This window comes from Microplitis mediator, chromosome 4 (genome assembly GCF_029852145.1).
Source record: "Microplitis mediator isolate UGA2020A chromosome 4, iyMicMedi2.1, whole genome shotgun sequence".
In the NCBI taxonomy this organism is placed as follows: domain Eukaryota; kingdom Metazoa; phylum Arthropoda; class Insecta; order Hymenoptera; family Braconidae; genus Microplitis; species Microplitis mediator.
The window spans coordinates 6,394,747-6,422,215 of NC_079972.1; the positions used below are offsets into that span (position 1 = coordinate 6,394,747).

A 27,469-nucleotide genomic window follows, 5' to 3' on the forward strand; every position below is an offset into this window, starting at 1 on the left:
TTTATTAAATAATTATCATAACAGCAATTTTATTAGCTTCCGACTAAAAGCAGAAGACGAACTTCCTCGGAAGATTTTCATCATCCGAGTCCCATAAATATTCAAAAAGTAATTAGAATTCGTAAATTCAGGATTTCGTTAGGTGCGGCCCACCCTTAAAGGAAAGTGTTGGAGAGCGAACAGTTACCTTTATATTAAGTTGACAGTACATTGTCTGTAACTTGAATTCAATTTGACTACAAGTGTTACTGTCAGACAATGACGTTAAGTTGATTGAAAGTTTCACTTGAAATTAACGGCAAGTTTTTCTGTTAAATTACATTCAGATGACGGCAATTGATTTGCATCAACTTGCACGCAAGTATTATCCAGGCGAGGCTTGCCAGAAACTTGTCGTTAAGTTAGCCGTAAATGTTTCATTGCAGAACTTGCTGAGCAATTATATTTAATTATAAAGTGTGGCTATCAGGGTTATGTATATCACATGATGATGTAGTGTCACTGCTGCCAGAACGCGGACGAAAAGCTTCCCTTTCCAAGCATCACTTTAGCATCACAAATCACATACAGCCGAAACGATGCTTGAGAAGGGGAACTTTACCGAACTTTTCGTCCGCGTTCTGGCAGCAGTGTGTATAGTGAGACTACTGAGAGCTTGCTCATCATTTAATGGTGGGGGTATGGGAATTGCATGCTAACTGAAGGGAACGATCTCAGTAGCTCCAGTATACGTGTAGTGTTTATGTTTTTATAGGTACATCCATTTATTCAAGCAATTTTTGTATCCTATTAGATTTTCTTACAAGTTAGTGAGAAAATAATACTTGATAGTCCATTTCAGTAATTATTTAAACGTGTTTAATCCACGTGAGATATAATAACATTATTTTTTAAAACTGAACCTATAATCAGTAACAACAAATAACACCTTAAGCTAACCTCTAAACGTTGAAAATATTTGTGAGCATATTTGTAAAGTCAAATTTAGATATTTGATAAAAAAAATGCCAAAAGTACGTAGAAGTAAGAAACCACCACCAGAAGGATGGGAACTCATCGAACCAACTTTAGAAGAGTTGGAATCAAAAATGCGTGAAGGTATTTATTTATTTCTTGTTTAATATATACAATATCTATATTCAATATATTGTATATATTAGCGTGGTTCAAAAAAAAATTTAATTTTTTTTTCGCTCTTACCCCCTGAACCGTTAGTGGTTGCCGAGAAAAAAATCCTCCCATAAGATGAGCTCTCTGGCTCAACTCTAAGAGGTCGCTATTTTAATTTTAATTTCCCATCTAATTAACATGTAAAAATTTACTTTTTCACTAAAAGTGTAATTACTCCACTGATCTCTATACAACGTTATATAGAGATCAGTGAATTACTCGTAAGCAGCTCAATATTTTTTAAATTTATACAAAGATCTTCAAAGCTGATTTCTCAAGCTTTCCAAAACCCTATGATAAGTCATAATTATCATATTTGAAACGCCCCCTATCCAAAAGTTCCCATAGAATCCACTCAACTGCGACAAAAACTGCATAGGAACCAATACAGTCTATAGGATTCTATGCGGTTTTTGTCGCAGTTGAGTGAATTCTATGGGAATTTTTGGATAGGGCCAATTGAAGCTATCTGAATAGTATCGATTTTGTATTTCAAAATGAAATTGTTAATTTTTATTTTTTTTTGTTAGCTTCAATTGGCGATAATTTTGATTTATCATAGGGTTTTGGAAAGCTTGAGGAACCAGCTTTGGAGATCTTTGTATAAATTTGAAAAATATTGGGCAGCTTACGAGTAATTACACTTTTAGTGAAAAAGTAAATTTTTACATGTTAATTAGATGGGAAATTAAAATTAAAATAGCGACCTCTTAGAGTTGAGCTAGAGAGCTCATCTTTTGGGAGGATTTTTAACTTCCCGCTAAGAAAATTGAAAATTTTCAAAAATTCGGGAAGTTATTGGTTTCGGTCCGATTTTCAAAAACCGAATTTCTATCAGATTTTGACGTTTTGAGGTTCTAGGAACCTATCCTGACTAACTTCACAGCAGCCACCAGAATTCGCGGGTTGAACCCTGGCTTAGGCTGGCCTCTAACAAATTTTATTTTACTTGGACAGAGCAGTGGGCTGGGGTTCTTGAAAAGCAAAGACCCGCACTTATTCAAACACGGCAACGTATGTGAAAACTTATCAACTTAACTCACGGCTTTTAAAATTATAGATTGTTCTTATTGATGGTCAAATTACTATTTATAACTTCATTAATAATACTTTTGTAAACTATTCAAGAATCTTACCAGTAAAATAGGATATGGATAGGATGAACAGATAATAGGTAAAGTGAATGATTAATGATTGCAACGATTGTTTATTGCCAATTATAATAATAAAAATTACTTACAAGAAAATGCAAGCGCTGGATATAATGTAGATGGCACAGTATAATTTTATGTTGCGAGTATATCGCCGGTAACGTACAGTAATATTTAATTAAACTAACTTTATTTATAATAATTAATAAACTAGAACAGTAAAGTATGATCGCAAGAGAATTGCTAGTAATGCAAACTGTAACGCAAGTTAATTGCCCGATTTACGAAGAATGCAAGTAGATTGCCCGTATTAACAGAATCGCAAGTAAATTGCTAGTATTGATTCCGAATAATCAATAGGAAGACGTCTGTACGCTAAGTGATCCAGGATCGAAGTGTTTGACGGATAATTTTGGGCGTAGGGCTAGCCTCGGGACTCTGTCCCCACTGCATCCTTACGGACATGCGTCGACGTGATAATTAGTCATGTGACCACAGCACTATGACTTGTGTAGTTTCAGACGGCAACGAGACGGTGAAAAATGGGAACTGCAAGGCTGAGGACGAAGACGACAATTCACATTGTCTCAATATCTATAACTCTTGAACGGATGGATCGATTTTGATCACTGAGGTGTCATTCGACGCGGCTTGTTAATGTCTAGAAGCTGTAAATGTAAATTTTAGCTTAATCGGTAGAGTGCGTTCCGAGATATTTCAGAAATAAAATTTTTTCAAAAATGTTTTTTTTTGGATGACTTAATGCGCTCGATGGATTGATTCCAAAATCGACTGGGCTCTAAAGCTTTATAAGCTGCGTCGAATGCCACCTCAACCATCACAATCGGTTCATTCGTTCAAAAGAAACCGTTGTCGAAAGAATTGAAAAAAAAATTTTCTTTATTTTTTTTGAAATATCTCAAAAACGAAGCAATAAATCGAATTCAAAATATGATCGGCTTTCGAACTTGATAAAACGCGTCGATTTCCACCTCAATCGTCTCAATCGGTTTATTCGTTTGAGAGATATCGTTGATGAAAGAAATAGCGAAAAACGTTTTTTTTCGAATATCTACAAAAAAATTGAATCAATCGCTTTCAAAATCTAATCAGTTCTAGAGTTTGATAAACCACGTCGATTGCCACCTTAACCCTCTCAATCGGTCGATTCGTTTGAGAGATATTGTTGGAGAAAAAATGGTGAAAAACGTTTTTTTTTTTAAAGCAACGGCATTCAAAAGTATTTTCGAGCTTCAAGAGCTCGAAAACGTATTCACAACAGTCTTTTCGAGCTCAAGGAGATCGAAAATAGCGAGAAGTTTTAGGGCTGGCCCGCACACGGAGAGAAAAATATCGCCAGAATGACTATCCAATGTATTCTCAAATGACGTATCGTCAGAATAACAAGTCGTATACCGAATTTAGGAATACTCTCGTATTAATTTAATAATCTATAGTATCGTTAAAATAAAGATATGTATTTGGGTTAGGTTAAGTGTTCGTTTATTTAATTTAACAATACGACGAATAGCCTTTATAACGATATGTAGTTTCGTTGATATAGGTATCTGTATCGTCAGCGTGAGGATCCGTATAGCTAAATTGGCTATTCGTATCATCGTTCTCGGTTGCCGGATGCCTAAATACAGAGTTTGCGCAATAGTCATGTCAGCGATTCATAAAATGCCTAAAATAAGGATACGGATCGTCATTTTGACGATCCACTGTGAGGATATTCTGTATAGCTGAATTGGCTATACAGCGTATCTTTAAGTAAGATGACTATACAGCGTATACCCAGAATAGCGATACGTATACTTAATCTGGCGATATTTTTCTCTCCGTGCAACCACTAACGTTTCAGAGAGTAAGAGCGAAAAAAGAAAATTAAATTGTTTTTTGAACCACCCTAATATATATATATATATATATATATATATATATATATATATATATATATATATATGTGATATTTATATTGTAACATGAGGAAAATTCGACATCGACCCGTGGTTTTAAATTATTTGAAATAATAAATAATTGTCCGGTGAGCGAATTCTAGTGACATCTAGAATCGAAAATTTCGACTTCGACCGAGCAAGCGATCCAACACTGGGATCGTCACGAGAGATCCGGGATAGACGCCGTACTGCACGGCCACGTTTTTATTTGTATTTGAACAATTCGACCCGACCAAACGACCAATTTTGATTCCGACGTATAAACGATTTGAATTACGACATGTAAGATCAATCCGAGTTTGATCAACGACCAATTGATCGTGACCAATAATTTCGACCGACAATAACCGAGTTCGTGAACAAGTGAACAAGCCGAAGCCACAGGCGCTAAACTGAACAAAGTGTGTAACCGATCTGATAAAAAATAAGTGCAGTGCGTACGTAATAATAATTAATTAAATAATTAATTACGCGTAATAATTATTTGATCGTGTAATTTAACGCGTTACCGAAATAAAATATTATTTTATATTTTATTTTATTTCGTTCGAGCAATTTTGAGAACTACGGATTATCTAGATAACAGCTGTGTCTCATTCGCAACAGCAGTCTTGTCGCCTCACCGTGTAAGAATACTCTGACGTCACTCGTCAAGTATTTCGTTAATACGAACGCTGTATGTGTGTCTCCGGACAAAAAAAATATATCATTTAAATTTCGTCAACGGACTATGTTTTTTTGAGCAATGAACTGATTTGTTTTCCGATCAACTACGATCAATTTTGTTTTGTTTATATCGAGTCAAGCCGACAGCGGTATTTATTTGTTTTGTTTTGTAAACCGATTATTTTCGATTTGTGATACCGATCAACGATTTTGTGTAATTAAAATACGACTGATTATTTGTTTAATTCTGATCAATTCTTTATCGTAATCTTAAGTGCCTGACCTTTCCCCGATCCGCCACCCTGAACCGATATTTCGATGATTGTTTATTTGGTGATTATAAAATCACTTGGCGCCCAACTTGATAATAATTGAACAAGGCTGCCGAAATCGTAAGTGTATTCGGACTTCACTTCGGTAGATCCCCGGTGGTGAAAAACCCGTTACAATATATATATATATATATATATATATATATATATATATATATTAGGGTGCTTCATTTCGAAGCCAGATTTTTTTTTTTCAAGAAAAAACCATAGTTCAACACTAAAAAAAATTTTTCCCGCATGAAAAAAAATTCTATGTCGATTACAGACCTAGCTCATTGAAAAATTTGATTTTCCCATTTAAATAACATGGGAAATTTTTTTTTTTAGCTACAAGTATTTTTATCCTCGTTTACAAATCAATAGATCAAATAAACTATACATATTTTTGTAAGAAGTTGAACGCTCTACAAAAAAGGTCTCTTATCATTTTTCGTTAAATCCTTCTGTTTTAAAGTTATTAGAGCTCCAGGTAAAGTTAGAAATGGTTTTACTTTTCCGGTAAATCTATCAGACTTATCACAAAATGTTATAGGGTCTTTTTTGTTGACAATTTTACTCTACAAATTATTACCAGTGCAGTTTTTTCTAATTCCGCATTGCTTTCTAGTTATTTTTATTTCAATTTCAAGCTCTTAAAAAAGTGGTACTGATCGATTTCAAGAGCTTGACATTGAAATGAAAATAACTAGAAAACAATGCGGAATTTGAAAAAACTTTACTGACAATAATTTGTAGAGAATAAAATTGTCAACAGAAAGACCTCATAAAATTTTGTGATAAGTTTGATAGTTTTACCGGAAAAGTAAAAAGGTCTCCAACTTTACTTCGAGCTTTAATAACTTTTGAATAGATGAATTTATCGAAAAATAATAAGACCTTTTTTGTAGAGCGTTTAATTTCCTACAAAAATATGTATTAGTCTATTTGATCTATTGATTTGTTAACGAGGTTAAAAATACTTGAAGCTAAAAAAAAAATTTTCCCATGTTATTTAAATAGGAAAATCGAATTTTTCAATGAGCTAGGTCTGTAATCGACATAGGATTTTTTTTCTTGCGCGAGACTTTTTTTTTGTGTTGAACTATGGTTTTTTCCACATGCACTTGAAAAAAAAAAAATCTGGCTCCGAAATGACGCACCCTAATGTATATATTAGGGTGGTTTGTTTCAGAGCAATATTTTTTTTTTCAACGTGCTGACTCAAAATCTTGTAGAATATATAGAAAAAAAAATTTGGTCAAAATTTGAGCCCTTAACTACTATTTTTAGAGGTCGCCAATTCATTTGCCACACAGAAAAAACAGTTAACTTGAATCGAGAAAAATATACTTGATTCAAGAAATTTTTTTCAACCGATTCGGAAAATAAATATTTACTTGCCCCAAATAAACATTTATCTTTAAATTTTTATCTTGAATCAAAATTTTTTTTCTCACGTCAACATATTTTTACGCTTAAATCAAAAAATTTTCACTTGTTTCAAGAGTTTATAATTTTCAAAGTAAGAGATATTTTCTTTGGAGCAAGACACATTATTTTTTTGTAGCAATATTGCATTTTTTTGGTTAAAGAAAATAAAATTTTTCGGAACAAGTACTATTCTTTTTACGCAAGTATTTTTGTATTCTCCGACCAAGAAAACAAAAGTTGCTTGAGCCAAGAGAAAAAATTTCTTGGGAGAAAAGATCGATATGGAGAAGGGGAAAGTCACCGGTGCTAGACAGCAGCAGCGGGAGTAGTTCGGTGCTCGCCACGAGATAGCGCCTACGACATGTAGTGTCCCTGGTAAGACATTTATTTCAGAAGTGTTATATTTCAAATTTCATTACGATTTTGTTCGAGTACTCTTCTGTCATTTGACAGAACTACAAGTACTCTTTTGAATTGTACTATAGTATACCCTATAATACATCATGACTTTAATATTTAATATTAAAGTTTACGTGAAATTCAAGTCTTGAATAATTTAGTTCGGAAAAAAAAATTACGTTTCAGACTAAAAAAAAAAAAGAATTAACACGTCAACCCGTCGAAGAGAAAATACATTTTTGACTAAGAAAAATTTAAGTCTTTATTGAAGAAGCAAACTTTTGAAGCAAGAAATTTTTTTTTCTTGGCCCAATCAACTTTTATTTTCACTTAAGCAATTTATTTTTCGCAGCAAGAGAATTTTTTTCTTGGGCCAAGAGATTTTGTCTTGGCCGAAAGGTTTTTTTTTTCAATCAAGACGTTTATTTTTTGGAGCAAGAAAATTTTTTCCTTGGGCCAAGTGTAAGCTACTCGTTCCTGAATATCGAGCCTTTTGCTCGATAGGCATCTTGAGGCCTGTAGCCTCTGACGTCAGGAGCTACCCCCAGCCTGTGACAAGGCTCACCCCCACTAGAGAAGGGCGAGTTGGACATTGAGGCTGACGAAGAAGAGGCATTCCGACGGGACCCTCCGAGAGGACCCAACGTGACGTCATCTAGCTACTCTCTCCCTTACCCTTATTATATTACTTATTATTAACTGTCCATATTATACGATTAGTTGTCGGGTTCAATAATGTTTAACTGTTAAATAAATATCTGGTTCTATCTACTAGCAAGTGAAATATATTAAAGTGTCCTTCTTACACAAGAAATTTTTTCTTAGCCCAAGTTAACTTTTTTTCGTTTAAAACTTTGATTTTTTGGAGTAAAAATTTTTTTTCTTCGGGCAAGGAAAGTTTTTTGGCCGAAGTTAAACTTTTTTTCGTTCAACACGTTGATTTTTTGGCAAGAGATGACTTATTTTCTTTAGCCAAGAATATTTTTTCTTAAACCAAGAAATTTTCAATTTCGCTTCAAAAATAAATTTTTTTGGAGCAAGAGAATTTACTGTCTTGAACCAAAAAAAAGTTTTTGAATCAAGTGTTTTACTTTTATTGAATCAAGAAAGAAAATTCGGAAGACAATATTTTTCTTGAACCAAGTTAACTGTTTTTTCTGTGCAGTTTTCCCATTTAAATAACATACAAAAATCATTTTCTTACACTTTTCTTTACCGCAATCTGTGAAGAAATTTTTTTTCTACTTAGATCATAATTTATTCTCATAGAGCATAAAATTATCTAAAAAAATCTGTCTATCGGTTGACCCTGCGGGCCAGCCCCAAAACTTCCCGCTGTTTTCGAGCTCCTTAAGCTCGAAAACATTGTTGTGTATATTTTCGAGCTCTTCGAGCTCGAAAATATTTTTGTGTGTCATTGTTTTCGAAAAAGCCGATTTTAGCATTTCTTTCTCTCATGATATCTCAGGAACGAATTGACCGATTTTGATGGTTAAGGCAGCAATTGGCGTACTTTATTGAGTTCTAGAGCTGATAAAATTTTGAAATTGTTTGGTTTAGTTGTTTCGAAGATATTCGCAAAAAACCGATTTTTACCATTTCTTTCTCCCGCGATAACTCTCGAACGAATACTCCGATTGAGATGGCTGAGGCGGCAATTGACGCGTTATATTAAGTTCTAGAGCTGATAAGATTATGAAGTTGATCGTATAAGTCGTTTCTGAGAACTCAAAAAAAAAAAATTTTTTTTTCCGTAATTCGCCGATATTTTCGAGTCTACACGGAAAGAACGAGATTGGACTGGGTACAATGTCGGATGGTACTGAGTCCCATCTGGTGTGAAAAAAATTTACACATTGGACCTGCTACAATCTACATTGTAGTGGCTACAATGTACATTTAACTCAGTCCAATCTGAGATTGTACTCAGTTCCATCCAAGATGGGGCTGCGTAACATGGGACTGAGTCGAATCCCGCGTGGTGGTGGCTACGATCTTACATTGTAGTCAGTCCAATCTATAGGATGGTAACCAGTCCTATGTTACCGATGGGACCTATTTAAATCTAACATTTATTCAGTTACCATGCTATATTTAACTGACTACAATGTAGGATGGGACTCAGTACCATCTCACATTTATAAATTTAATGCCGTTAAAGGTTACTTTATTTGAATTTACATAGTTTTATTTTTCAGTGCAGTACAAGTGTTCATGTTCATTTGCATATTTTCATCTTTTTTAATTTATATGTGTTTATTATTAAAGTAAATTATTTTCAATTTTTATTCTTTTAATATTTAAAAGGTAAGTTGCTAAAAGTATCAAATTTTAAACAATTTAATAACGTTTTACATTATCTCAAACACTTTGTCTTCAAACTAACTATTCTTTTTTTTTATTTATTTAACGATTAAAATAATTAATGATACTGAAGTTAGCCGACGTCTAATAATTTTTGGATTTTTTTTTAAGCGAGAAATTATGAAAGAAAAAATATTTCCAAAAATTGCACTTATAGTCTTTTAAATTTTCTACATGTGCATATTTTTAGTTTTGTTTTTTTTTTTTTATTCAAATTTAATTGTTCAAAAAAAATCAAAAAATTTTTAATTGTCTGCTAAATTCAGGATCGTAAATAATTAAGCATATTTTAAATATTAAAAAAGGTTATGCACAATAAAAGTTTAAAACTTTCTCAATTTTTATTTACTAAGTATAGTTTGAATTTTTATGAATTTAATATATTAAATTAATATATTATATATATTTTATGAATTTAATATATCAAATTAATATATTAAATTCATAAAAATTCAAACTATGCTTAGTAAATAAAAATTGAGCAAGTTTTAAACTTTTATTGTGCATAACCTTTTTTAATATTTAAAATATGCTTAATTATTTACGATCCTGAATTTAGCAGACAATTAAAAATTTTTTGATTTTTTTTGAACAATTAAATTTGAATAAAAAAAAAAAAACAAAACTAAAAATATGCACATGTAGAAAATTTAAAAGACTATAAGTGCAATTTTTGGAAATATTTTTTCTTTCATAATTTCTCGCTTAAAAAAAAATCCAAAAATTATTAGACGTCGGCTAACTTCAGTATCATTAATTATTTTAATCGTTAAATAAATAAAAAAAAAGAATAGTTAGTTTGAAGACAAAGTGTTTGAGATAATGTAAAACGTTATTAAATTGTTTAAAATTTGATACTTTTAGCAACTTACCTTTTAAATATTAAAAGAATAAAAATTGAAAATAATTTACTTTAATAATAAACACATATAAATTAAAAAAGATGAAAATATGCAAATGAACATGAACACTTGTACTGCACTGAAAAATAAAACTATGTAAATTCAAATAAAGTAACCTTTAACGGCATTAAATTTATAAATGTGAGATGGTACTGAGTCCCATCCTACATTGTAGTCAGTTAAATATAGCATGGTAACTGAATAAATGTTAGATTTAAATAGGTCCCATCGGTAACATAGGACTGGTTACCATCCTATAGATTGGACTGACTACAATGTAAGATCGTAGCCACCACCACGCGGGATTCGACTCAGTCCCATGTTACGCAGCCCCATCTTGGATGGAACTGAGTACAATCTCAGATTGGACTGAGTTAAATGTACATTGTAGCCACTACAATGTAGATTGTAGCAGGTCCAATGTGTAAATTTTTTTCACACCAGATGGGACTCAGTACCATCCGACATTGTACCCAGTCCAATCTCGTTCTTTCCGTGTACTTGATCAAATGATATGAAATTTTCAGAAAAGTTGATGGCTAACAAGCTCTTCCGATTGCTGCCTAAACCATCCAAATCGGTTCATTAGCTAAAAAGTTATAGACTGGTCACACACACACACACACACACACACACACACACACACACACACACACACACACACACACACACACACACACACACACACACACACACACACACACACACACACACACACACACACACACACACACACACACACACACACACACACACACACACACACACACACATACATGCATACAGACACTCGGACATCATTCTAAAAATAGTCAGAATAGCTTCCTAGAACCTTAAAACGTCGACATCTGATGAAATTTCGATTTTCGCAAATCGTGGTGAAAACAATAACTTCCCAATTTTTCGAAAATCGTCGATTTTCTTAGCGGGAAGTTAAAAAAGTCTAATTATATTACATTTATTATATTATACTTGAAATTTATATTAACTAGCTCATAACTGTTGAGCCATTGATAACAGAATTTAGTTCCATACAACAAATTTGTTAAGCTCAATAAGCCCTACAAAATTGTTATTTGACTTTTATTCATAGAGTCAATAATTTAGCCCTTGAATCCAATTAAAGATAAATTTTCATATAAAGCACATTAAGGACTAATTACGTAATAAAAATATTCGTCAGACAATTTTTTCGTGACATACTTTTATTTAAAGAATTTTATGCTCTATAAGAATAAATTATGATCTAAGTAGAAAAAAAATTTCTTTACAGGTTACGGTGAAGAAAAGTGTAAAAAAATGATTTTTGTATGTTATTTAAACGGGAAACCCGGCAAATGAATTGGTGACCTCTAAAAATAGTAGTTAAGGGCTCAAATTTTGACCAAATTTTTTTTTCTATATATTCTACAAGATTTTGAGTCAGCACCTTGAAAAAAAAAATATTGCTCTGAAACGAACCACCCTAATATATATATATATATATATATATATATATATATATATATTAGGGTGTGCCATTTTGAGGTGACTTTTTTTTTCAACAAAAAAACAGGCTGAAAACCTGAGGGCAGGTGAGAAAAGAAGCCTGTTAAAAGCGGAGCTCTTAATATTAACATTTAGAGGTGCCTATTTCTAATTTTCATTTCCCATTTAAATAACGTAGGAAAAAAAAATTTTATTTTTTTATTTTTCTAGCTCGGCATTCGCACCTTATATCAATAAGTCCATAGCATATTCTTGTAGAGATATATTCATAACTTGAATCACCCTGGAATAGTCTGGAGGCACCCTGGGAGTGGAAACACGGTGGATCCAGGGTGGTTACACGGTGGGTTTGTGCCATTTTATCACCGTGTATACACCGTGGAATCAGGGTGGGTACACCGTGCTACCACCGTGGAATCAGGGTGGTTACACGGTGTACCCACCCTGATTCCACGGTGATAAAATGAAAAAAAGCCCACCGTGTAACCACCGTGGATCCACCGTGTTTCCAGGGTGATTCAAAACCGCCAGGGACTAGAAAACAATGCGGAATTCGAATGAACTTTGTTGCAAATAATTTGTAGGGAATAAAATTGTCTGTAAAAAAGATCCCATGACATTTTTTGATTAGTCTGATAGTTTTGCTGGAAAAGTAAAAAGATCTGGAAATTTATTATAGGTTTGACTTCCAGCTCCAATAGCTTTCGAATGGATGGATTTATCAAAAAATGATAAGATAACTTTTTTGTAGAGCGTTAAATTCTCTGCAAGAATATCTTATGGACTTATTTATGTGAGGTGCGAATGCTGAGCTAGAAAAATACAAAAATAAAACATTTTTTTTCCCATGTTATTTAAATGGGAAATGGAAAATTAGAAGTAGGCACCTTTAAATATTAATATTAAGAGCTCCGCTTTTAACAGGCTTCTTTTCTTACCTTCCCTCAAGTTTTCAGCCTGTTTTTTTGTTGAAAAAAAAGTCGCCTCAAAATGGCACACCCTGATATATATATATATATATATATATATATATATATATATATATATATATACACAGAAAAAAAAGTTATCTTGAGTCAAGAAAATATTTTTGAAGACAAACGTTTTCGAGAACCAAGTCAAGATTTTCTTGAGCCAAGAGAATTTGTGTTGGTTAAAAAAAATTCGTCTTGGTCGGAGAAGATTTCTACTTTATCTGAGAAAATTTAGGTCTCCAAAAAAATTTCCTTGAATCAAGAATATTTACCTTCAGTCGAGAATTTCTTTTTTTCTGTGTATATATTATAACGGGTTTTTCACCACTGAGGATCTACCGGAATGAAGTCCGAATACACGTACAATTTGGCAACCTTGTTCAAAATTTTTAAAGTTGAGCGCCATGTGATTTTATAATCACCAATAAACAATTATCAAAAATAAATCGGCTCAGGGTAGCGGATCGGGAAAGGGCAGGCACTTAAGATAACGATTAAATAATTTATCAGAATTACAAAAAAATTAAATTGTCGTATATTGAATACAGAAAATAAATTGATCGGTATCACAAAAATTATCGGTTACAAACAAAATATAAATTGCCGGTCTCGGCTTGACTCGATATGAATGGAATTTCTCACAAAAGTCGTAGTTGATCGAAAAACAAAGTCAGTTCGTACTCAAAAAGAAAACAGTCGGTTGAATAAATAAAAAAAAATCAGTTATTTTATTGTCCGGAGACACACATACAGCCTAAATATTAGCGAAATATTTGACAAGTGACGTCAGAGTATTCTTACACGGTGAGGTGACAAGACTGCTGTTGCGAATTAGACACAGATAATCCGTAATTCTCAGAATTGCTCGAATGAAAGAAAATAGAAATAATATTTTATTTCTGTATTGCGTTAAATTGCACTATCATACAGTTATTACGCGTAATTAATTAATTAATTTTTAATTATTACACGAACGCGGTTCACTCGTTCATCAGAAATTCGATCGTACACTTTGTTCAGTTTCGCGCCGATGTTTGTTCACTTAGTCACAAAAAGGCGGTTACGGTCGGTCGAAAATATTTCTATGTCGATTGCGTTAATTACTCGATAATCACAACTCGGATCGTTCTCGAAAGTCGCAAATCACTGTTCAAAAGTCGGAATCAAAATTATTCTTTTTGGTCGAAGTCGAATTGTTCAAAATACCGGAACGCGGCTGTTCAGTTCGACGTCTCAGCCGGATCTCTCGCAATCCATGCGTTGGATCGATTGCTCGGTCGAAGTCGAAATTTTTGATTCGAGATGTCACTAGAATTTGCTCATCGGATAACTATTTATTAACCGGTTTTTTTTTGGTTTTGAAAAAGATTTTTATTTATAAACTATTTCTTTATACATATATAAGTAACAAAAATTCTTTAAAAACAACTTAATCATTAATATCACTTATTATTTTGATTTGGCATCAGGTGATGCTCTTATCTAAAACTCTTGCATTATAATTTTTTAATTATTCGATGCCATTATGCGATCTGTTATTTTTTAGTTTCAGCTTTCTGCTTAGAACCAAAATCAAAATTTAATTCAATGGTAGAAAAAAGAAATTTCAAAAAATTTAAATAAAAACCATTGTCACTGTCACAAGCCTTTGAAGGTAATGGGGTGGGGGAAGAGGAGGTAGTGGAGGAGAAGGAAGAGGTTGGGGATAAGGGAGGGGGATGGGGTATGGGTGACATTATATACATATATACAAAAAATTTCTGCTTAAGGCATTATCTATCATTTACGAATATAATTTTTTAAATATAAATTATTTAATAATTAATTATGTGAATATCAGTCATTTCGGATCGTACTACGATTGTTTGCTGCTCTTGCTCGTTGTTCTTGTCGTTGCTGAGCTTTTTTCAGTCTGGCTCTCTTTTTCAATTCGTCCATATGCTTGGCCTCTTTTTGAAGCCACCAGTATTTCTCTGCCAATCTGTCTAGTGACTCCTGATCTCTGTCTGGCAGTGCTGTAGAATACACCCATTTTTCGGCAGGGATGTTTTCTATGTCAATGTAGATTGCTTTTCTAGCTCGGTGCCTTTGAAGATGGTATATCATCGGTACATTATGTTCGTCCTGGATACATCCTAATTTATCCAGATTCGTAAACATCTCGAGGGGCGAGTAGTTACTTTTTGCCATCCTTATCACTTGTGAGTTATCGTTAATTTTCAGATTCTTGATGATGTCGTTATCTATCTGATAGATGGCGCTAAAATAATTCCTTGTCAGTGTTAGACAGAAGGTATCAAATCTTGGTATGTTGGCAAGATCATGAATTATTTTATTGCTTAAGCACCTGGTATAGTCGGATTCGGCTGAGCGGTATTTACCCAAGCATGTTCTTATATACGATCTTTCGAATTTTCGGAAGAGTTCCATCACTGACGGCCCTACATTCCACCATATTAAAGCCGCATACGCCATGATCGGTCTGACAAGTAGTTGATAGTAGATTAGTTTAGCTTTTGATTCAATGTTTCTGTTGTAGAATATTTTGTGGTTAGCTCTGAAAGCTTTCCTTGCTTTATCCAACTGTGTTGTGTGATGTTTGTTCATTCTAAATAAATAGTCAAAATGAACTCCGAGGTATTTGACTACTTCTTTATTAGGGATTTCGTATTCTTCTCCAGTGTCTCTGTCAGTAATTGTGATTTTGAAAGTTTTGATGAGTGGGACCGTCAGTGGGGAGATTTCGTTCACTGTTTTTCTGAAAAGAATGGTCTCGCATTTCTGTGGATTAATTTTGAGATTCCATTCTTTATAGTAGTGATATGTCTGATTTACTATCTTGGTGAGTTTTGTTTGTATTGCCGGTATTTTATTGTCTGCCACGTATACTGTTTCGTCGTCAGCATAAGCCCCAGAGTGTGTATTATTATTCGAATTTAGTTCAAATAAGTTTAGAATTTAGCTGCTATAGATAATGAATAACGTTGGTGACGTAACTGTGCCTTGTTGAAGCCCTTCCAGAATATAAAAAATTGAAGATAATATGTTAATACCATCCCAGGTGATAGAGGACTTACCATGTATCATGTCGCAGATTAATAAAACTAGTGTATCGGGGAATTTGAGTAGGATTAGTATGTATATTAGACCGTTTAACCACACCGAGTCAAACGCTTTTTCCAGATCCAGTAATACCGTGCCGACCAGTCTGCCTAAAAGGAGATGTTTCTTGATGTCGGATGCAACGTTATTAATTGCATGCACAGTGGAATGTTTCGCTCGGAATCCAAACTGATTATCTGGTATAATTTTCTCTACGTCAGCGTGTTCCATGAGTTGGATTTTAATGAGCTTTTCAAAAAACTTACTGATATTGATGGTGAGACTTATTGGTCTGTAACTTGCCGGGTCTGATGAATCTTTATTTTTTTTAACTTCCCGCTGAGAAAATCGACGATTTTCAAAAAATTCGGGAAGTTATTGGTTTCACCCCGATTTTCAAAAACCGGGTTTTTATCATATGTCGACATTTAAAGGTGCTAGGATGCTCTTCTGACATTTTCAGAGCGATGTGTGTGTGTGTGTGTGTGTGTGTGTGTGTGTGTGTGTGTGTATATATATGTGTGTATTAGGGTGATTCAAAAAACAAACAAATTTTTTTTTTTCTTCCAAACAAGTTCAAAAGTTTCGTTTAGATAAAAAAGACGTCTGTGAAAATTAGAGATCTTAATATTAATTTTAACATTGTCCGCATTGCACTTTTCTATTTCCCATAAGAATAACATGGAAAAAATTTTTTTTACGTCTTCTGATTTTTATATGTAGCTAACGATGCGTCATAGGAATAATTGGCAGGCATATTTTTATAGGGAATTGAATGCTCTACAAAAAAAGATTCTTATCATTTTTTGAGGAATCTATTTGTTTAAAGGTTATTTGAAGTTGAAGTCGAATTCACATTAAATTTTGAGATTTTCTTACTTTTCCGGCGAAACTATCAGACCTATTACAAAATATCATTGAACTTTTTTTTGTAGACAATTTTATTCCCTAGAAGTTTTTTTTATAAAATTTTTTCGAATTCCGCATTGTTTTCTAGTTATTTTCATTTTAATGTCAAGCTCTTAAAATCGATCAGAAGACTATTTTTTTGATGAGCATGACATTAAAATGAAAATAACTTGAAAACAATGCGGAATTCGAAAAAATTTTATAAAAAAAACTTCTCGGGAATAAATTTCTTCTATTTTGAGGATACTTGAGTTGATTTCATCTATTGTTAAGTTTCTATCATGTGGTAATTTTTCTGTATAATTATCGTTGAGATGATGTGTCAGTTAACGCCAATTTGTCTTTTTGAAGTTTAAGGCCCTGGGACGATAAGAATACCGAATCGGCCCCAGAAAGGAATCGGGCTCATAACTTCAGGAAATATTCGTACCTATAAAATACTTCGATGCAGCGAGTTTCAGATTTTTATCTACTACCACGTCTGAATAAATCGAAAAATACTGAAAATAATTAAAAATTGTTATTCTCTGCGTCTTGTTAATCGAATGATCTAGTAACCGGATATGTTTTGGGGCATGATGGTAGCGTTTTGGGAAAAAAATAAGAGCCATATTTGTCTGTAAGAACCTAAATATAAAGTTGGTGGAAATGATTTAAGATGAGTGGATCGTGATTTTTTGATTTGGTGATAGTAGAGCACTACCTCTCCGAGGTGTGCAAAAAAAAATGAGATTTTATTCTCAATTTTGATTTTTAAGCGTGTTACGATAATCATAAAAATATGAGACTATTTTTTTTTAATTTCCCATTCGATTTCTGACGAAATTATGAGCTTAGGAAATTTTTTTTAGGGGTACCACATTTCGAAAAAAAATAAAAATCGATTTTTTTTCATGATTAACTTCTAAAATGATAAAATACAAAGCTTTTGTGAATATTGTACTGGTAAAAACAACGAAATAAATTCAGAACGCTCATATAAAAGTAATTATTTACATATAATGAACTATATTTATTATTGCAATCTTTATTTCTAACTATAATAATTAAATCTGTATCAAATACTATTGTTTACATAATTCAACGAGTTTTCAGATAATTTATACTTTCCCGCTCAACTTTCAGTTCATTCAAAAACCATGAGATGGCACTGTAATTCGAAACTGATAACACTGTTTTTTGTTTTCATGAAAATCCACTATTTCTGCCGATAACCTCAAAATTACGTACTGTTGACATTCTAATCAAGAACTGGTCGTGCCTTTATTTGCATTCAATAGTTCATTTTATCTGGTTATATTTTTATTTAAGTGAAAATATGTTGACACCTAGAGCAAATAATTCTAAGTGTTGCATTTGTTCAAAATTCATAAAAAAAACGAGAGGAACTCCGAAACATCTACAATCTGATTAAGATGTTGAAGATTTTTCAACGATTTTTGATCATCCAATTGTAGATGGTGATGTTTTGTGTTTTAATTGTCGTTCAAAAAAATATAAGAAAACGTAACTTGATGACGAGGATCAGGATACATCATTGGAAGATGAATTACTTTCAGATGCAAGTGAATTGTTAGAAAGAACTAAATCGAACTTATCATCGCTGACTTTGTCTCAGTCAAGTACTGATGATCCATCATTTAATCTAGAGGTTGTATGTGTTGATGATACAGAAGAATGTATTGAAGTTCAAATAAAAAGAAAAGTTGCAACTCATAGATATTGTTGTGTATGTTCTGTTTAAACCGGAATATGGTAGTTGTTCCTCAAGTTGCCCGTATGCAATGCTTTATCAAAAAAAGAATTTCTATTCCGGATGGAAATCGATGTTGCAGCGATCATCTCATACAAAAGCGCTTCTATGCTGAAGATTTGAATTTATTAAGAGTTTATTCTAATTGGAGTTTTTCAAAATTATGTCAGAATTAACTATTATTTCATAGTTTATAATTAGATATTAATATAGTCGTTATTGAATAAAGAACAATTACTTTTATATGAGCGTTCTGAATTTATTTCGTTGTTTTTACCAGTACAATATTCACAAAAGCTTTGTATTTTATCATTTTAGAAGTTAATCATGAAAAAAAATCGATTTTTATTTTTTTTCGAAATGTGGTACCCCTAAAAAAAATTTCCTAAGCTCATCATTTCGTCGGAAATCGAATGGGAAATTAAAAAAAAATAGTCTCATATTTTTACGATTATCGTAACACGCTTAAAAATCAAAATTAAGAATAAAATCTCGTGTTTTTTTTAGGTTCTTACAGACAAATATGGCTCTTACTTTTTTCCCAATACGCTACCATCATGCCCTAAATCATATCCGGTTACTAGATCATTCGATTAACAAGACGCAAAGAATAACAATTTTTAATTATTTTCAGTATTTTTCGATTCATTCAGACGTGGTAGTAGATAAAAATCTGAAACTTGCTGTATCGAAATATTTCATAGGTACGAATATATCCTGAAGTTATGAGCCCGATTTTTTTCTGGGGCCGATTCTGTATTCTTATCGTCCCAGGGCCTTTGATAGATGGTTGTGTGGGCTCTGCATATCCCCTGAATATTTCTGCGCAATCAAGGTTGAAAGTAATAGCAGAATGGTCGCTGTCGTATGATAAAGTAGTAAGCTTGTTGTTATTTAATCCAGTCAATTCGATACGGGTGTCTGCTAAACAGTGATCCAGGAAGGATCCTGCACTAGGAAAAGTTGGTTTATCTGGGGTATATAATGTTGTTTTGTTTCAGATACCGTGCTCTTCAACCCAATTACTTAGTGGCATTCCTCTTTTATTTGTGTAGTGACCACCCCCGCTTCTGTTTCTGGCGTTAAGGTCTCCTGCCATTATGAAATAAACGTTGGAGGTTCGCAATTCGTGTTCTGTATATATTTTATTAAGTTCATTAATAAATGTTCTATTATTGTTACAAGCTGCATAAATACTAAATATGATGAGTGTGTTATTAGAATTGACATTTATTTCAATTGTTGTATACTAAATTATTTTATTAATTTTGTAAGTTTGGGTATAGTATGGTTGTGAAACTTATTTTATTGTTTATGAGTATTGGTGCCCCCGCCGTTTTTGGAATTTGGTCGATCTGTTCGTATGAATGCGTAGTTTAGAAATCCTAGTTTGTGTTTGCTATCAAGTTTTGTTTCTGAGATCAGTGCTATGTTGATCTGGTTGATATTGATGAATTCCTCGAAGTCAAATCTTTTTTTGTTTTTGTTTTGTTCTCCAGCTGTTAAGTTGGGACTGCTCGTTGTCCTCCATTTTTAATCTTCGTAAGTTGATAATAGAAATTCAATATTTCTTGAATTTCCCGTGATTTTTTTGTTCATTTCAGTGAATTGAATTTCTAATATGTTCATTACGCTATTTTTTAATTCGTTTAGAGTGTCCTCTATTGACGTAAAATTGTAGTTATTCCCTGGACTGCCGGTAAATGCTTGCTTATCGTGCTCTTCAACTGCTGGCTTTTGTTTTGACTGGCTGAGGATAGTCGGGAAGTGTTGGTTCCTATGGGAGGCCATTTCAGCGAATGATAAGCCTGGGCTGACTAACTTACTTATTTTATTAATTTTATTTATTCTTAGAGTTTTTCTCATTTCGAGTGACTGCTGTGACGCTGTGTATCCGTTATTTCCACAGTTGATAAATTTTAGCATTTCTTTATTACTATTTTTCTCCACTTCACATTTGTTGCCTGCTTTTATGGACCCGGGGTCTTTGCCACATTTTACGCACCTGAAGCTTAGGTGATAGTTATCGCTTGAATGTCCTACTCTCTGGCATCTTCTGCACTGGAAAACGGTCTTTTTCTTCAATTTTTCCCATCTAACCGGTTGATGGAGGATGAATTTCAGCCTGGTGAGCTCCACAAATTTACTTCCAGGGGCGAGTTGCACAATAAGATGGAATTTACTACTGTCTGTCTTATCAAATGAGAGGTTAGCTTTTTTTTTCCAATACAACGGGGAGAGGTCCTTCGTAGATTTACTCTCTAATCTTCTTTTATTGTTCATGTTTTTTTTAATTATTTAAGCTTATTTTGTAGGTTAGTCACAGGCTGGAGTGGTGTGCCCCTGCCCACGCCGTGATCTTTTAATTTAACACACTCAATTTACTATAAATAAATTAATTTAATATACTAAATTTAATTTCAACAATGAACTTTAATATATTATCACTTTTCCGCATACGAGAAGCACTTTTATTTTAATCACCTTTATTTAATCACTTTATTTAAAAATTTCACATGAGAGAGAATTGAACGATGTGTACACGTTCAAGTCACGTATGGAACTGGGGATTTATGAACCGGTGATCATGGCCGAGCGGTCTAAGGCGTAAGACCTAGGCCTCTCGAACTTGATCACTGGCCAGGCGTGGGTTCGTATCCCAGTGGTTGTCGAAAGAATTTTTCACATAAAGAGTGTGAGGTCTTTTGGCCCTGAGGTTCGTCCCGTCGCCGATCCATGAATTGGATCTGGTTTCAAAAATTGAATTTGATTTGGATGAGGCGTGAATTTGATTCGTACATGAATTTGACTCGATTGGCTAGATCGGGAATACCCAAGGTCTTCTAATATACATATATATACCGAAAAAAAAAACTATTTATTATATTTCAAATAATATTGAACCACGGGTCGATGTCGAATTTCCTCATGTTACAATATATATAAATTTATTTGCTTGAATATATTCTTTGATTGGTGTATTATTTTTTTTTTTATTAATAATTGATGGCAATCCAATCCACTTTCATAAATATTTTATTGGTGATATTTCATTGGCCGCTCCATGCCAACATCGTCAGACCAGCTGTTAAATTACATTATTTTACAATTTACATTTTCAATTAAGCACTATTTAATATTTTATAAGTTAGTTACAATATTTTGTGATTATGGAAAACTTTTTTTATCTGGAATCAATATTTGAATTTAAATTAAAAAAAAAAAACACATGTGTATCATAGGTTACTTTTAATAGTTTATATATACCTTAATTATTGTGATTATTATATATTGCATCCTTTTTTCCTTTTTTTTTTTATAAATTTAATTAATTAATTCAATTTAAATTAAGAAAACAATATATAACTTCAGTTCACATCGAATATCCAATTAATTGCCAATAATTAAATGTAATTCAAAAAAGATAATAATAATGAAAATTATTATTGAGAAAAACAAAAAAAGGAAAAAAGGATGCAATATATCATCATCACAATAATTAAGGTATAAACTATTAAAATTAACCTATGATGAACATGTATTTTTTTTTTTTCAATTTAAATTTAAATATTGATTCCAGATAAAATATTCTTTATAATATTGTTTAAATAAAATTTACACTAAAATAATAGAAAAAGGCACCAACATCAAATTAGCTAGTTATAATATCAAGAAAATACAATCGTTATACTCAAGTCTTAAAGATAAGATTGAAACTCTGGACCAATGTAATATAGTGTATAAAATTCCATGTGAATGTAACTTATGTTACGTGAGTCAAACAAAACAGAAGTTAAAGAAAAGAGTAGCACAACATAAAAATGATTGTAGGAATATTAATATTATCAAGGATAATAAAACAGCTTTCAGTTCTCACCATTTTGACACTGGACATAATTTTAAATTCGGAGATATTACAATTGTTGACAAAGAACCAAATTGGATAAAAAGAAATATTAGTGAAATGTATTTTATAAAAATTAATGACACGGTAAATTTCAGATCAGATGTAAATAACCTCAGTATGATTTATAATCAGTTACTAACAATTAATTAATTTAGTTAATAATAATAATAATAATAATAATAATAATAATAATAATAATAATAATAATAATAATAATAATAATAATAATAATAATAATAATAATAATAATAATAATAATAATAATAATAATAATAATAACAATAATAATAATATGAAATTATATTTGAAACCGTTGTGACATAGAGACAACCATAATAGTTAAAAATTTGAGTTTAATTAACAATAATTAATTTAAAATCAAAGTTTTACAATAATAATGAGTCTGATTATGGCAATAATTTTACGATATAAGGTCTTTCTCCATAGTTTCTATACAATAGACAATTGAATTACAATAATAAGGTAAATAATCTAACCTAATGGCTGTTATTGTAACAATTTTTATGTGCTGAAAAATAGTTTGTGTTTTTATGTTGTTTTTAGTTGCTGAGGAAGTCATAAATAAATGACGTAATGTTCAATTTATTTCAAGTAACTTATTTATTTTCTGGTCCTATTTCCTCCGAATTCAATAGTTATAATAGAAAAAGTTTTTGCATAATCACAAAACATTGAACGGCTGAGGCAGCCGTTCGGCACGCGTGTAGCTCGGGCTACTACTTGGCTGGGTGACCGCTTGACCATGCGTCGGGTTCGAACGGAAGTCTCTGACCGTTAGGCGCGGGATGAAGATCCAGTGATCGGTAAAATGGGAATTTTATCGATCACTGGAACTTCACTCAAACCGAAAATTGTTCTGGCTAGGTTTTCTCTGTGGTTTTCCTACGCCACTGCACCTCCATTGCACAAGGGAGGTAGTAGGGCATCACTGTAATGATGCAATACAGTACAAGCACAAGTCGGGCCACAGCCGCACAAAAACATACCAGGTATAGGAAAAATGAGCTGAGTTAATATTGTATACCATGTGACAGGCGACGCTGGCCTACATACATGGTGAATTAAATAAAAAAAAAAAAAAAAAAAAAAAATAATCACAAAATATTATAACTTGTAAAATATTAAATATTGCTTAATTGAAAATGTAAATTGCAAATAAATGTTGAATAATGTAATTCAACAGTTGGTCTGAGGATTTTGGCACGGAGAGGCCAATGAAATATCACCAATAAAGAATTTACGAAAATGGATTGGATTGCCATCAATTATTAATAAAAAAAAAAAGGTATTAACTTTATTTTTTACCATTGAAATTTTACTACTATTTATTTACTTATAAAACTTTAGCTGAAACAGAACCTCATGAAGGAAAAAGAAAACAAGAGTCTTTGTGGCCTATTTTCAAAATTCATCATCAAAAATCTAGGTACATCTATGACCTATTTTATCGGAGAAAAGCAATCAGTAGAGGTAAGCATGGTCTAATAGAATTTCTGTGATATGTTTTTAATAAGATATTGATTTTAATAGTTATTACTTTTTAATTTTTCAGAATTATATGACTATTGTTTAAATGAAAATATTGCTGATAAAAACCTTATAGCGAAATGGAAAAAAGTGGGCTATGAAAATCTATGCTGTTTAAGATGTATCCAAACAAGAGATACAAATTTCGGTACGAATTGTATTTGCCGAGTACCTAAAGGAAAATTAGAAGAAGGTAGGATAGTTGAATGCATACACTGTGGATGTCGAGGTTGCTCAGGATAAATTAGGCAAAATATATATTTATTTTATTATTAAAACTTAATTATGTATAACAATGAAAAACCTTCTATAAATATTTGTAAATTAAATTCATCCGATTAAAAAATAACATTATATTTATTATATTCGATTATTGAAAGAAAAATAATAAAATATAATGTGAGTAAAAAACCAAGTCATTTCGTCTAATCATTTGCACAGTTTACACAAATGTAAAATATTAAGATATATTTTTTGCTTTTCAATATCTTTGATATATACAATTTTATGTATCCAAGATACGTAAATGAGACAAATGTATTCCCGAGTAGGATTATTAAGTTTTTACAGCTTTGTGATCATGATCATCAATTTTTAATTTGAAATTTTTTAATTAACTTGTCATACGATCAATTTAATAATAATATAGACTTGAAATATTTAGAATAAATGCCCTGGAAGCAGTACTGTTGAAATAATTTAAGAATCTGAACGATAATTAATATTTATAACTCATGTTTGAGTTAAATAAAAAAATAATAAATTGAAATTTGTTGGCCACATATTTTACAGTAAAATAGATTTTTAAACGTTAGTTTTCAATCTAAAAAACGGTCTCAGCTGAATAATTGGTGATACTCTATTTATAAACGTTTTTTTGCAGTTGGTTTGAAATTGTCTATAAAGATATTTCATTTAAATCAGTGTGTAGGAAATGAAATTTTTAATTTAAAATATTTTTAGCATCAATTCGATGAATCAAACCACAGAAATTATAAGATATTTAATTTATTTGTAATATTTCATATTTTTAAGCCATGTCGTAAACACTATTGATTTTAACGTACAATTTGTGAGACTATTTTTGTGGAAAATTTCGTTATAATTAAATAAAATATTTTTGTGGGTACTATTAGCCAACAAAATATTTTCCGAAGCATTTTTTTCCCTTATCTATCATTATAGTTTTACAGTACAGGATGCCAATCAAGATGAAGGTGATTAATTAATCTGCTTTTAGCTTAGTGTGCTTTCTAAACATGATTTATTTGTGTGATATTCTTTGAAGAATTTAACTGAAGATCATAGCTTAAACTAGTGTATAAGTCTAATTATTATTATTGATTTTATTTTTTTCAAATAAATATTTTGACAAATCAATGATGTAAATACATTACTTAAGAGAGTGTACCAGGTGATTTTCAAATGAACCGTTTTCACAGGTAAAGACCCAAATTATTACACAAAATATGTCATTCGATGCGTAAACTTATTATTTATCGAATTAAATGTTTCTCGTTCGGATATTGCAGTTTATATCTGAGAACGGCTCATTTGAAATTTCCATTTGCTAATGTAAGTGCAACAAGGACAGTTCCGTTCGTTCACATGTGTGTGAGAAAGAGAATAGATGGCATATCCTCTTAAGTATGTTAATGTATTGAGTTAATTCAGAGATCTTAAAAGATTATTTTCTCACAAAAAGTTATTGTATTGTTGCACCAATACTACATTAAAAAGTTTCTAATTTATTTTCTTAGAATCTAATTATTTCTAATTGTGGCAGTCGGCCTATGACCTGTATTCTCCTTGTTTATGACAGATTTCCACTTACGATGCGTACGAATTCACTCACACATGTGAATGGTACTATAGATTCGGTATGTAATTTTTATAAAATTAAATTTTGGAATCCAAGTTTGTGTAAGTTTTTTATAAGTTATGATAAAAATGTCCTGAAACGTGAAATTGAGAAATTAAATTTTTAATGACCTTGAACTGTCAATGTCGTATTTATTTTACAAAGGATATTACAAATTAATAAAAACATTTATCAGAAAAACGGCAACATACTCGTAATTTTACAGATATGTAGAATATTTAACAAATAACTCACAGTAATTATAAATTGTCTGCTAAGCGTAATATCGAATAAATTTCAGCGTGAAATTCATCATCTAGTTATTTTTTATTTTGACAGATGTAAACATCAGGTCTGTACTCTATTTGGGGCGCATGAAGGGCGCTTAAATATAGTCGCGGGAAAAATTAAATTTGAAATAATATTTATTTTTTTCAGAAATAATATATAGAATAATGTATGCCTGTATATGAAGTATATATATATATATATATATATTATAACGCAAAAACTATACGCTAATTTTTGCGCTACAACTTCGTTCTCTGCCTTTAGCCTCCAGTCTCAATACTAATAGGGCGCCAGGTAATTTTTATCACTGGAATCACCAAACCAGTAAATTACGAAAATTTTGATAATTTTTGATCTGTGGAGTTATTTCCTAAACCACGCATAAATAAACTGGATAATTTTTGATCTGTGGAATTATCACCAAAACCATGCAGAAGTAAAATTCAAAACTAAAACTAAAATGTTCAAAACTTACAAGCAAAACAAGACAGAGACTGGAACACTAAGAACAGAGTTACGGTATGCCGTGGTGTCGCTCAGTGTGTAGGTTTATGGAGAGAGGGAGTGGTCCGGGTTAAATCATCCCAAACTCGTGTAAATTATTAGCGGATTTGCAATTTTTATTTAACAATAAATAAAATACTAGAATATAATACAAATAATCTTACTCGCTATAACAAAATACTGAATCCGAAAAATACAACAATTAGGTAAATCCGGACGAAAAAATTAATGCAACGGGGCCGTTAAGCCCACCTCCGTTTGACTCCTCCCATCTCAGGAAATAGCGAGACTCTGGTCGAAGTGGAGCTTGGAATGGATCCCCCAAGGTACCAGACTTCAGCTCTGGTGAACTGCTTGCATAGGAGTGGTGGGGGGCAAGTTCTTCCCCAACCCATAAGGGCTACCTCCACTTAGGAATATAATCACCAAGATTTCAGACACGCCATTATAAACACTTGCCCTCATCCATCACCTAGTGATCTCTAATCTGCGAGCTTTTTGTGGCCGCCATGATGTTTTAAGGCACGAAATGGCGGGGGTTGCCCACTCGCCAGGTAAATCCGGACGAATTAATTAATGTAACGGGACCTAAGTCCACCTCCTCCACGGAAGCCGATACCTCGTCCTTCTGGGCATACTCGCGTTGCGTGTGGTCCCTATTTTTATAATCAACACCACCATATATTATAAAACCGAAATATGAACATAAGCCCACATTAGCTTACCCATTAGGCATGCATTGCATGTGGGTGCCTCACCAACAACCACCACGAGACC

The 27,469-nt window shown here is 32.2% G+C and overlaps 1 protein-coding gene across 1 annotated transcript; it reads left to right on the forward strand.

Moving 5' to 3' along the window:
* Positions 1–694: 694 nt before the first annotated feature.
* On the forward strand, positions 695–25,179 carry LOC130666511 (protein BUD31 homolog). The gene is made up of 3 exons (XM_057467584.1): positions 695–1,098; positions 23,857–23,979; positions 24,062–25,179. The coding sequence occupies exons 1-3, from the start codon at positions 1,005–1,007 to the stop codon at positions 24,277–24,279; spliced, it is 435 nt and encodes a 144-aa protein (XP_057323567.1). The 5' UTR covers positions 695–1,004; the 3' UTR covers positions 24,280–25,179.
* Positions 25,180–27,469: the final 2,290 nt, after the last annotated feature.

Bases quoted from the DNA above. Each gene is read 5' to 3' on its own strand.
- LOC130666511 (XM_057467584.1), top strand. From the start codon at position 1,005: ATGCCAAAAGTACGTAGAAGTAAGAAACCACCACCAGAAGGATGGGAA. The intron at 1,099-23,856 runs GTATTTATTTAT...ATAAAACTTTAG, and splicing joins GGAATCAAAAATGCGTGAAG to CTGAAACAGAACCTCATGAA. The intron at 23,980-24,061 runs GTAAGCATGGTC...TTAATTTTTCAG, and splicing joins GAGAAAAGCAATCAGTAGAG to AATTATATGACTATTGTTTA.